Source organism: Cervus elaphus, chromosome 11 (genome assembly GCF_910594005.1).
Source record: "Cervus elaphus chromosome 11, mCerEla1.1, whole genome shotgun sequence".
Lineage (NCBI taxonomy): Eukaryota > Metazoa > Chordata > Mammalia > Artiodactyla > Cervidae > Cervus > Cervus elaphus.
Window position 1 is genome coordinate 23,557,279 of NC_057825.1, and position 13,642 is coordinate 23,570,920.

The 13,642-nt window shown below is 37.5% G+C and overlaps 1 protein-coding gene across 1 annotated transcript in view; it reads right to left on the reverse strand.

The window, feature by feature from the left end:
• NBAS (NBAS subunit of NRZ tethering complex) overlaps positions 1–13,642 on the reverse strand; it is a 309,213-nt gene that overhangs the window by 280,314 nt on the left and 15,257 nt on the right. The window contains exons 7-8 of the mRNA XM_043917136.1: positions 2,554–2,687; positions 220–353 (exon numbers count right to left, since the gene is read on the reverse strand). Of these exons, the coding sequence (XP_043773071.1) occupies positions 220–353; positions 2,554–2,687 (268 nt within the window). The remainder of the gene's footprint in view (positions 1–219; positions 354–2,553; positions 2,688–13,642) is intronic.

Below are 13,642 nucleotides of genomic sequence, written 5' to 3' on the forward strand. Positions count from 1 at the left end.
ATACACATATACTATTTTTCAGATTATTTTCCACTATAGGTTGTTACAAGACATTGACTACAGGTTCCCTGTGCTATACAGTAAATCAACGTTCCTTTTATATTTGCAATTTTTCATAATAAAATGTTGAAAGGAAAAAAAAGGCACCAAAATCTAACACTAAAGCAAGGAAGTAAACATTATTTCAAACAGGGCATCTCAAATAAAGTATATTTTTACCTTACAAGGTAGCTTCTAAGTTCTCCTCGGTAATTGATGACCAAGAGTTCTGCAGACCACTGTGCACTTGCTTTATATTCTAAAAATATCAGCCCAGCAATGGCATAGCTCAAATCACCTGCTAAACTAGTTGCCTATGGAAAAGAAAGAAATTAAGTCACTAAAAAATACTAGATATAAGTTACCACATGTATAATGAAAGGATATTCAAGACACTGGCCTTGCCAGGCGTACCTTAAGATAGCCCCAGAACTGATCATATATGAAGAATCATCTACTAAGCCAAAGGGCCCAGAACTACACATCCTAGTCTAGACCAGCCCTCCCAACCACAGGCTGGAACCACAGCATCCTCTTTGGGTGAGATGTTCACCTAGTAAGTGAATTTCTGTTAAGACTATATTTCCATTGCAAAATAAAGGGAGAAAAATTAAAAAGAAAAAAACTAATTCTATCATTCAGCCTCAAAGAATTATAAGATACAGAATTCAGATATAAGCTCTCAAATGTTAATTTCCACTACCAGTAGTAGCCAGTGTTACATTAGAAAGAAAGAGAAAAGAAAGAAGTCTCCAGTTATTTCCATTTGCCTAATTGGCAATTTAAACGGAAGGACTCTTTGGACTCTTAAACAGTCACTCAACGCCAGCCTTTTACCATCAAGTAAATATCAGGCTATATTTGCTAAAGACCTGGAGGCATGTGCACCTCAGGAAGCACATTCACCACCCTGAGTGGACCCTCACTGTCTAGAACCACTCAATAAAATGTCAATAGTGTAGCCACATATGGCTGTGGAATATCTGATAGATACAAACAGAGATAAGCTAAAAACATAAAAAGACACACCAAACTTCAAAGACTTAGTACCAAAGAAATAATGTGAAATACTTCATTGATAATTTTTATAGTCATTTCAATGTGTAATCATTTTGGATATGTTAAATAAAATTAATTTCACCTGTTAAACTTAATGTTACTGAAAAATTTTACATTACATGTGATCACATATACAGATCACATTAAATTTCTTTTGAACAGTGTTGGGGCTTCCCAGGTGGCGCTAGTGGTAAAGAACCCAATGTCAATGCAGGAAATGTAAGAGACGTGGGTTCGATCTCTGGGTCGGGAAGATCCCCTGGAGGAGGGCATGGCGACCCACTCCAGTATTCTTGCCTAGAGAATCACATGGACAGAAGAGTCTGGCAGGCTATAGTCCATAGGGTCCCAAAGAGTCGGACACAACCGAAGTGACTTAGCACAAACAGTACTACTCTAGAAAACAGTAATTAAACCTTCTTTGTTTGGCTCCCCAGGACTTCTATAACATGAGCACAGTGTCCTTTTTCAAGGTTTTCCACTCATTTTTGAACAGAAACCATTCTCTATATCCTTGGTTCTCACTCCCAGCTTCTCACTGGAATCAGTTTTAAGACCTGAAACATGATACATCCTTCAGGTCCCACTCAGATCAATTAAGTCAGACTTTCTCTGTGTGTAGCCTGGGAAATCCAGTAATTTGTTTTGTTTCATTTTCTGTTCTTTATAAAGCTTCACAGGTGATTATAAAATATAGCCAGAATTAGGACCACTGTTCTTCCTGCCCCTGTATTTTGTTCACTTGAGGAAGGATACAAAGTTAGAGAAAAAAAAAAAAGAAAGCACTGAATTCCTAAAAGAGACACTAATTAACTGGATTACCAGGGGAAAAGTCATTTTACTTCCTCACAGTTTAAATTCTCTAAACTGTAAAATGAGGATACATGTACCCAGTCTACTCAAAGGGTGTTGTGAATATTACACAGGAATATACATCAGTCGTTAATGAAATACAAAGCACTACACAAATATAAGTTACTACCACCATTAATTTTTTTTTCTTCACCCTCCTTCTCAATTTCCACCCCTTTAGGGTAACAAATTCTAACTCCTCTCAGGCTGGTTCTGTTCCAATGGCCCACTGACTTCTTTCCTTCACTGGAACTTTATTACCACTTTCCACACCTCTTATTTAGTACTGACTTACTACCATCTTGTAATAATGGTAGATTAGTTTGAGTAAGCTCCGGGAGTTGGTGATGGACAGGGAAGCCTGGCATACTGCAGTCCATGGGGTTGCAAACAATCAGACACAATTGAGTGACTGAACTGAACTGATGTCTGCAAGGTACATTTCAAAACACAAAGAAGACATATTTCACAAACAGCTCTCTAACGAGATCTAAGATCTTAACTCCACAGCTTATTATCCTGATTTATATTTCCTCTTTCATCACATTCACTCATTCATTCAAGTACCTATACATAAAAGGCAGTTTTTGGGTATGTCCATACCGGAGTAATAACGAAGAGCTCACTTCCCATGAGATCAAACACCCTCACAGTTCCCATGCTTTCAGCATAGGCCAGCAGAGTGCAGTCGTAACTCCATGCCACACGCCTCCACTGCGGTTTTGGGTCTTTCGGAACTAGAATGAAAAAGGAAGTGCTTTTAACATTATAAAGATAGTTAACATACAGTTTCTGCAGCAAGAAGAGTATTCAAGTATGACATCATTTCCTAAAGGTCTCTAACACTCCCATTCAGGAGAAAAGAACAGCTCCCAAAAAGCCACTTCAAGGAAAAGGGGCAAAAGTGAACCATGGCAAGCTTTGCCCCACTTACTGGAGAGTGAAGTCTACTGACCCAGCGGTCTACTGAATGCTGAGCGTGTCCCCATCAGGTAAAGGCCCAGGAATGATATCCCTTAAAATACTCATGAAATTAACAGAGATCAAGAGCATAGAGAATGGGCAGAAAATGATTCCAATCCAGGGAGCTAAGTTCCTCCAAAAGCAAAAAAAAAAAAGAAAATTTCAACTGCCAATCTTTTAGATACATATTTTATCTTTTAAATACGTTATTTCAAATACAGATGCTGAAGAAAAACAAAGGAAAATTATATCAACACAGCATTAGAGAAAAAATACATATTAGGCAAGTGAATCAAGAACTGTTTGTTCTCAATCACACAATTATAAAACTTAAGAGAATCAACATCTTACTAATCCAACACCTGATTTTTTCTTCTGTTTCAAATTTTTCAGTACAATAATAGAAAGGCTACCGGCTGCAAAAGAAAAAGGGGCTGTGCAGTTCTGAACTGTGGTAGGTTGGTTTGAGGTTTCTGCTGTTTCCTTTGCTTCCATTTCACCATAATAGAATCCCAGAACTGAAGAACCAGGAAGGACCAGTGCCTTGCCTTGACCAACAAAAACTCCAAATGATTAGAAGACTCCAGGTGACGCCAGGAGTCAGGATACGAACAAAGCCCAGAATCTCAGCTTGCCACTCCCCCACGCAGTGTTGGCTTCATTACAGGGCACAGTCCCTCAGCCAGAGCCTGGATTTAGCCTGAGGATCACTGCCTCAGAAGTGTGTCTGAAATGTTTCACCTTTTCTCTCTTCCTCTGCTAATATCCCAATGCAGGCTCATCATCTCTGGCTTAGATTCTCATAACAGCCTCCTAACAGGTCTTCCCAACTTCAGGCTCTTTCCTTCTAACCTTTCCTCAACTGTATCCCAAGTTATCTTCATCAAAGAGAAAGGTGACCAGAGCTCATTCTTCTGCTCTTTTAAAATCCCTGGTGCTTATCCATTTCCAACAAAATCAAGTCCAAACTCCTCCACAGACGTGAACAGCCCTTCACCAACGGTCCCCTCAGGGCTTTCCAGTTCACCTCCCACCCCTTCCTCCATCATACACCTCAAAACTCACCAGTACCACCACCACCTGGCAAACAAACCATGCACGCACGCTCTAGTCTTTATCTTCCATACACATTGCTGTTTCTACCTAGAAGGTTCATCTTCAAGGTTACTCAAAGGGTTCTTGTTGGTGACAGCCACCTGTGGTAACAAACTGTCACCTCTTCCTTCTTTGACACTCGTCAAAACAAACTGCCCTCCTCTCTGTGCCCCCAAATATGCTCTACAAAAGTCCCTCAGCATTTATTACATCAGACAACGTGCTTACATGAGTGTTTTCCCCACAAGTGTCTGAGACAAGGTCTTACTCGACAGTGCCATCCCAGGACCTGGAACAAAATGTTTCACTAACGAGCAAAGCCCAAAAGAAATCTGTAATAATGGTAAAGGTTTACCATTCCTTAGGGACTAACAAACAATTAAACATGAATTATATAACTGAAGTCTTTTTCCACCTAAAAGATATATTATAGAATTCAAACCTCCCTCTTATCCCTCATATGTAAAATATGTTCTGTTCATGGGAAAAGTACACCAGACGTCCATGAGTTTCCTCACTCTATTTTTCAAAGGGTGAAAAGCATACTAAAAAAGCCAAGAGAGGCCCTCGAATACAGGAAAGTCTAGTGAATTTTAACCCTAACAAAGAATTGCATACACTTTGGAAAAGCAATTTTTAAGATGACAAGAAAGTGAAAAAGTCACTTCTCTGTCCTCACATAGCTTTAAAAAAAAATAATGAAACCTGTAAGTAAATTTAAGCACAGAATGATAACAACACAAGACTCTGAGACCCATATACACACAGATGCTATAGAACACCAGCAAGAGGACAATTTAATGTCTGAAAAATATTAATGTGCTAAACAAACACCACAACATTTTTCCATTATTTCTGTTTTACCTGTGATAACAGATCTTTCCTCTTATTTCATTTTTATAGGAGGACAAACAGATTTACGTACAATATTCTTTATCTGTCTGAAATAAGCCCCATCTGAAGGGAATTTGTTTTTACTATCACTTCTAGTTATAACCAGCCGCTCCAGAAAACTCAGCATGTGTTCTGACCCAAATAAAGATGTTTTCACCACAAGATAAAATTTCACCTAACAATGTGAAAATGAAGATGGTATCACCAGATTTTTCCAGCATTCTGTGTGATTTTAGAGAGGAGTGAACAGCACAGATTTTTACAAAGCCAGTGTCAACAGTTTTCTGAAAGTATTCAAGAAGGCTGACGACAAGAGTTCACCAGCAATCTGACAATTACCCCATTCCTGGAGAAGCCGTTTAAACTGGCTCTCACTCAGGACCAGCTGCTGAGCTTGCCTCCGCCTCAGAGCTTCCGTCCACTGGCCTGGAACTCTCTCCCGCTGAACCCATCCCGGGCTCCTCTCCATCTCTCACATCTCCATTTAAACCTCACTTGCTCAGGCAGCGTTCTCTGACTGCCCTGTCTCAGCAGCCTCTAGGCCCCATTGTTCTCCTCCATTCCAGTGATTTCATATCTTTCACAGCCCTTATCCCAAATCAGTATATATGTCTACTTCTCACTGTCTGTCTTGTGCATTAAACTATTAATTCCACAACATCAGATGCTGTGTCCATTCTGTTCATAACTTTACCACCAGCGCCTCAGACTCTGCTGGTACACAACAGCAGCCCAGGGCTGAAGAAGCACACTGCAGTCCAGTGCCCATGTACCCAGATTAGAAATGGAAAAGGGGAAGAACTTAAAATAAGGAACCCTGGGCTTTATCCTCAGTGCTGCTGTAAAACGGCTGGGTGTGACCACGGGGGCCATCACCAAGGGTTCAATAAACACTCTCTCCTAAACATTCTCTGACTCTGACATCAAGAACCGGTGAGCAAGAACAAACTAGTAGGACTAGAAGACACGCAGAGGAGTTAATTATCTAAATGTTCGAAGAAACATTTTTGAACAGTGCTGGTAGCAGATATGAGAAAAATTATACAATCCTAGAACAAAGAAGTTCTAAAGCATAAGAAAGTTTGAAACTACAAAGGAAAAAAAGAATGACAAGAGTGGTTACCACCGCACCCCCCCACGAAAAAAAACCTCTGTGAAAACAAGACATAATAAATTTAAAAGACAAATGGATTTGGAAAAACATCTGCAATAAATGACAAAGGATAACATTCATACTATCTAGAAATAATAAGAGAATAGTCAAATAAGGACACAGTCAATAAAGAAAAGTCAAGTAATCCAAGAGGAATACAGGCAAAAGGATATGACCTAACAATTCACACACACACACAAATAGCCATTTAACATATGCTTTATCTATAAATAAAGATATGCAAGTTAGAAATGAGGTGCTTTTTTCCCCTCTGCTAACCTGATGATATTTTAGAAAATGGGTAACTTATGGTGCTGATAGGGGAAAAAGAATGGCTTCACTCATACCTTTTACATGGTTGTATAAAGTATAACCTTCAGGAAGGAAACATGGAAGTAGCTACATTTTGAATTCTACACCCATGAACAAACAGGATGTCTTTTCTAGCACTGTTAGAAGGGGAAAGGGACAAAGATAAGAAGAGAAAGAAAAAAATAAGCCACAGTATACCATCTAAATTTCCACAAATAGGGAAAGAGATAAATAAAATGGGGTTCACATTCTCGCAATGGAACACTGTGGCTACATTTAAAAGACTGGATTATAGGGACTTCCCTGGTGGTCCAGAAGTTAAGACCTGTGCTTCTACTGCAGTGGGCAAAGGCTAGATCCCTGATGAGGGAACTGAGATCTCACAAGGCACATACTAGGCCAAAAAGAAAAAAAGAAAATTTCAATAAAATAAAAGACTGAATTACACCTACGCACACTGACTGGAAAAGACGTCATCAGTACAACACATGGGAAAGCAAGTTGAAGAACAAAATACATAGGATGATCTTGCTGTTTTTTTAACCAAAGAAAAAAGTCAATCCTTGTATATACAAGTTTATATGAGCATAGAGGATTTTATATTAAATCACTAAGTTTCTATGAAGAATGCAGATTAAGATTATACAATCTTCTTGTTACTTTTCTATTTCTTCATTATTTAAATTTGTTACAATTATGTACTGCTTTTGTAATTAAAAGAAAGAAAAAAAAAAAAAAACCCCGAGTCACTAGTTTCAGATTAGGCCTCCCACCATAAAAATAAAATAAGGCAAAGAACTATTTCAGATGCTTTATTACAAGCCGGACAAGATGTGATGACAGGGAGAAAGGGAAACGGATGAGGTGAGCCCCAGGCTCGCCCTCGCTCTCTGCCAGGAAGCACTTTCTCGACTACGATGCATGAAGTGAGACCTCAAACAGGACATGGAAGTCTCACTGAACTGTGATGAAGGTTACAGTTTGGAGCTACCAAGCTGACTAGAATCTGCAAGGCAGCCTTCCAGACAAAAGTGGGTAAGACAGAAAAGGAACGCTGGAAGTCTGCAAAGAGGAACCCCTGGGTCATTAGCCAAACACAACGTTACACACACTTGGAAAGGATAAGTATCAGAGGGAGAACGACTATCAGAGTTTGGGAAGGATCTGAAATGGTAATGAGTTCCAGCTAGTCACAGTGGAGAGACTTCACTGAACACTGTGAGCATTTCTAAGAGATCATGGAAAGCCCTCATCTTAAAGTAGAACTGACCTAATCCTAAAATAAAAGCTACTATAAACCATATCCTACAACACTTTTGAAGAAGTCTTAAAAAATTAAGCCAATCCACAAAGAAATTAACTTCCCAGAACAAAATGCAATTCTCTTAAGAAAAGATAACAAATACCAGACACTCTGTAACACAGCACCTGTGATGTTGAGCACACAATCTAAAGTTGCTAAGTGTGTGAAGCAGGAAAGTATAACACATAATATGGGGGAAAAAAAAAAAACTGTCAATAGAAATATACCCAGAAATGATACTTATCGAGGAATAAGCAGACAACGACTTCAAAACAGCTATTAAAACATATTTGGGGATACAAAGAAAAGTACAAACAAACAGAGTAAATAGGGAATCAACAGAATCTAATGGAAACTATAAAATGCCAAATTATAGAAATGAAAAAGGTAATACCTGAAATGAAAAATACATTAGATGGACTTAAAAGCACATTAAGCACTACAGAGGGGGAAAAAAGTCTAAACTGATACCTTGAAAACTTTGCAAAATAAGCTACCCAAATTAAAGAAGAGAGGGAAAACTGAAAAAATTAATAAAATATCAGTAACCAGTGTAATAATCACAACCAATCTATGAGTGCCAGAAGACAGGAAAGAGAGTTGGAATTTTAACTCATATCTGAATTTTAAATAATGCCCATAAATTTGTAAGTGATGAAATCTACAAATCCACTGATCTTAGAGGCTCAATAAACCTACAGAAAGATAAACTGGAAAAACAAAGTCCAGTCATATGATAGTTAAATTTCTAAAATCAGTGATAAAGAGAAAATCTCAGAAGCAACTGGAAAAAAAGAGACATTACCTACAGGAAAACAGTAACAGAAATGGCTGCTGATTTCCCATTAAAATAATGCAATGACATCTTTAAAGAGCTGAAAGAAAAAAATAGTCAACCTCAAATTCTATATCCAGAGAAAATATTTTACAAAAATGAAGGCAAAAAGATTCACAGATGTATAGAACAGTCTTTTGGACTTTGTAGGAGAGGGCGAGGGTGGGATGATTTGGGAGAATGGCACTGAAACATGTATATTACCATATGTGAAACAGATCGCCAGTCCAGGTTCGAGGCATGGAACAGGGTGCTCGGAGCTGGTGCACTGGGATGACCCAGAGGGATGGGATGGGGAGGGAGGTTCAGGATGGGGAACACATGTACACCCGTGACTGATTCATGTCAATGTATGGCAAAACCACTACAATACTGTAAAGTAATTAACCTCCAATTAAAGTGGATAAATTTATTTTTTTAAAAAACCCATATGGATAAACATATGGCATATGGATAAATACTGTGGTATGTCTATACAATGTAAGACTAGTCCACAAAAAAGGGATGAATTATTAATATCTACTATATCATGGATCGCAAAATAATTATGTTCAGTAAAGAAAAACAAACCAAAAGAAAAAAAGAAAATGAAGGCAAAAATCCAAGACGGTTTCAGATCAACAGACCTGCATGACAAGAAATTTTAAATAAGGTCTTCAAGTTGAAGGGAAACACTATCAAATGGAAACTTTCACAAAAAGAAAAAGTTGAAAATAATAGAAGTGGAAAACAGAAGAAAAAGAGATTCATCCTTATTTAATTCCTTAGTTACATGACAAAAATAATAATATACTGTAGAGGTTTAACATTTATTTAAAAAGTTAGACAACAGCATAAAGGAGTAGGAGGGAAGAGATATACACTGTGTAATAAGATAATTTTTAAATGTACACTGTAAATCCCAGAACAAATGCTAATAGGAACAGAGACAAGACAGGACAAAGAGAAATAAGATGGTAAACCCTAACCAGTTCAGTAAACTGCATTAAACGTAAATGTTCTAAATATTACAATTAAACAACAGAAATTGTCAGAAAGAAAAAAAAGCATGACTCAAGTTATATGCTTTCTACAAGACCAAGAGAGGTACATTCATTACAGATACACAGATAAATGCAAAAAAGGAGCTAAAGATAGGTCATGCAAATGCTAATCATAAAAAAGCGAGAGCAACTATAATATCAGACAAAACAGAATTCAACTATAATATTAGACAAAATGGAATAATATTAGACAAAGAGTATTCCTGGAAATAGTAAGGGATATCCCATCACAACAAAGGAGCCATTTCATCAAGACAACAAAATAATATGTGCAGATACCTAAAAACTAGAACCCCTAAATATCAATACATAAAGACTGATAGAACTTAAGGGTAAGATAAACAAATATGCAATTATATTTGGAAATGTCAACCCTCTCTCAGGAACTGATAGAACAACTAGACAGAAAATTAGTATATATGAAAGTGTGAATAGCTCTGACACCCAGTTCAATGTAATTAACACTTATACACCACTATATTCAATATCTGCACCATATGCAAAAATCAAATTCTGAAGACAGAATTCTTTTGAATACAGATAATATGCTATGCATAAATCAAGCCTTAATAAATTTAAAAGGTTAAAATTACATTAAATATGTTTTTAATCCCAAGAGAATTAAATTAGATAATAACAAAAAATGCTTATCTTAGAACACGCTTAAATGCTTACAGAAGAAAAAAGATTTAAAGTCAAGGATCTAAACTTCCATCTTCCATCTAGACAAATATAAGCAAATTAAATCTAGTAGTCAGAAGACAAGAAATAAAGCAAAAATCGAAAAAAGAGAACAGAAAACGAAACCAAAATCTATTTTTATTGAATATTAATAAACTGGTAAAACTCTGGCTTGATTGATCAACAGAAAAGAGAATACAAATTTACCAATATCAAGAATAAAAGAGGAACATCACTACAGATCTGACATAAAATAAAAGGTAACGAGGACACATTACAACTTTACGCCAATATATGGCAAAATTTAGAGGGAAATTCCATAAAAGATGGGAACTAAAACAACAGAATGTTTAAATTTTTTAAAGCTTTATATCTATTTTTAAATTTTAATTAAGAATTATCAATAAAAACCTACCCACAAAACTCTAGTTTCACTGGTGAATTCTACCAATAATTAAGAAATTATTCCACTTCTACCCAAAGTCTTCAAGACAACAAGAAGGAATACTTGACAACTCATCTTTTGAGACCAGCACTACTCCAGTGCTAAACCAGAAAAGCACTGCCAAAATAAGAATCTATAAACCTATATCTCCACAGACATAGATAGGTAACAATAATAAGCTGTTATACACAATTATCTACACAAAGGCCTAATGAATGTTCTACTTTGCTGGTGAAATCAAGTACAACACTGAGGTACTTACTGCTCAGAGATCTAATGTATGGGCACTTTCTGCATAACTTTGGTAGTTGGGAGACCTATGTCCTAACACAGGAAGTTATTCAGTTAAAAAAAAATTTTTTTTTAAAGATACTTTGGGAAATTCTTCTTTAACTTCAACCCAGAAGACTTAATCTTTAAATGAAGAAAGTAGATTATAAAACATTTTACTTTCATAGAACATATCTACAGTAAAAATACTTAGAGAAAAAAACATCTGAAAGAACAAATCATGAAATGTTAGTAATACTTATCTCTGGATGACGTGCTTATCTTTATTTTCTACTTTTTGCTCATTCTCAGTTTCTAAAACTTTTACTGAGAATGTGTTTTGTCAACATGAAAAAATTTATTAAAATTCATGAAAAGAAATAAAAAAGCTATATAAGCTGAGGCTCCTGAATCACACAGGTCAAGAGAGAAATGTTTCACTTCAAAACCAGGGCGCTTCAAACGGCCTGTGCTTCCTAACATTTTTCCTGTCAAGACACACATACAATACCGTGTTTGTGACTGGTGGTTCAGTGGTAAAAGGAATCCGCCTGCGATGCAGGAGATGCATGTTCGACCCCTGGGTTAGGAAGATCCCCTGGAGAAGGGAATGGCAAACCCACTCCAGTATTCTTGCTGGGAAATGCTATGGAGCTGGAAGTCTACAGTCCACGGGGGTCACAAAGAGTCAGACACGACTTAGCAGCACGGCACCTATAGGTAAATAGATGAGGCTGCTGGAAACGGGAGGCAACCAGCCTGAGCTCGCGCTGTCAGAGGGCCACCAGGCCACTGGACAACTGATGGGACCTCAGCCCACCTACATCTAGGCAAGCTGCTGCTCAGCATTAGGAAGCTCTGGGTTATCGTATTTCAAACTCAGAAACATGAGAAAACACATAGGATAGCTCTAAAAATGTTGAATTCCATGTGCTATTTTTAAATCTTGATTCAAGAGAGAAAGAGAAGATGGAATTACTATTTATGGCCTGGCAAACACAGCCAAAACAAGTTGCAATCCACATTTAAAACATCCTCAAGCAGCATATATTTTATCAAACAATAACTGAAAAATATTGAAGTGGAACCAAATAGCTCCTATTTCAGCCTGCAGACTCTACAATGAGTTTCAGAAATGCAGTAACAACAATCTGGCTCCTTCTCTCCAGGCATACACAGGAAACATCATTTGGCAGATGAGAGTTATGCCCATAAAGATGAGTTAGATGATAAGCAAATGATCATTACCTCACATTATATGAAATGGAAAGAAGCCATTAATGCAGCATTAAAGTCATAAATTCACACATTCAGAAGCCAACAAAATAAAACATTAGTTCTCAAAGCATTATTATCTCATTCATGCTGCCACATTAACTGTACGTAGTAAAGTGAAAAGTGAAAGTTGCTTAGTCATGTCCAACTCTTTGCGACCCCATAGACTATATGGAATTCTCCAGGCCAGAATATTGGAGTGGATACCCTTTCCCTTCTCCAGGGGATCTTCCCAACACAGGGATTGAACCCAGGTCTCCCTCATTGCAGGCAGATTCTTTACCAGCTAAGCCACCAGGTACCGGGCCCGTACACGGTAAAAGCTCTAACAAATGTTACAAGTTGTCTGAAATACAGAAGGGTTAATCTTCCCATTTTCATGTTAACTCACAGATTTCTTGGTTTACATACAGGCTCAGAGCAGGGTCTAATGTCAAAGCTCAAAGGGGCCCTGAGTGTCTGGATCATTCCTAGACTCTGAGCACACTTCTCAGAAGCCCAACACACGGTCCCCAAGCCCCAACCCAACAAGAGGGAATCACTGGGGAAAAGGTAACTGAATATCCCCAACTATTCTGGGAACTTCTTGATCCTTATACTTGATTTACTCCACACATGGTCCACTTCAGTAAGTGCTGGTGAAAAACCTATAGAAAGCAAATTGAGAAAAACCTGGAACCCCAAAGTTATAAAAAGTCACAAAAACTACTCGCCTTCTATTATTCTCAAAAAGATACTAAGCAAACATGGCTTCTTATCTATCCTTATAGTTCTAACTGTGATATGTATACACACTTGTGTACAACAGGAATAAAAAACAGGAGTATCATGACAATTACCCACAAACTTATATATGTGTATAAGATATACGAAATACATACATATATGTGTATATGTACATACACACACATACACACACATGAACTTACAAAATTAACTCACAAGAAACAAGGAAATACACTATGTTTATAGATTCATTTACAAAATCACTTTAGTAGCTATCTAATACCATTATCCACTTGATATGGCCAAAAGCTGTGTGCCTACTATGTGTTAGACACCAACTAGGGACCAAGAACGAAGAAAAAGAAGTTCAGTAACAGAGAAGCCCTGCCTTCAATCTAATAAGGAATCACACAAGCAAACCAACAATTGAAAAAGGAAAGGAAATTAGGCTAAGTGCAATGATACAGGTACAAAAAGTCCTACAGAAACATTAAGAAAAAATGCGCAAATCATGAGGAAGAGGCCAAGGAAAACAAGGTTGCCCAAAAAAGCTGACGTTTGAACTAAAACATGCGGAGCTAATTAATTAAATAGAACGGTGGACGCATCTAGACTAACGGAACCATCACCACCATGGTATAAAAAGCACAATGGGGCTCGAAACTGCCAGCTGCTTGACAGATGCAGGGGCATCTCA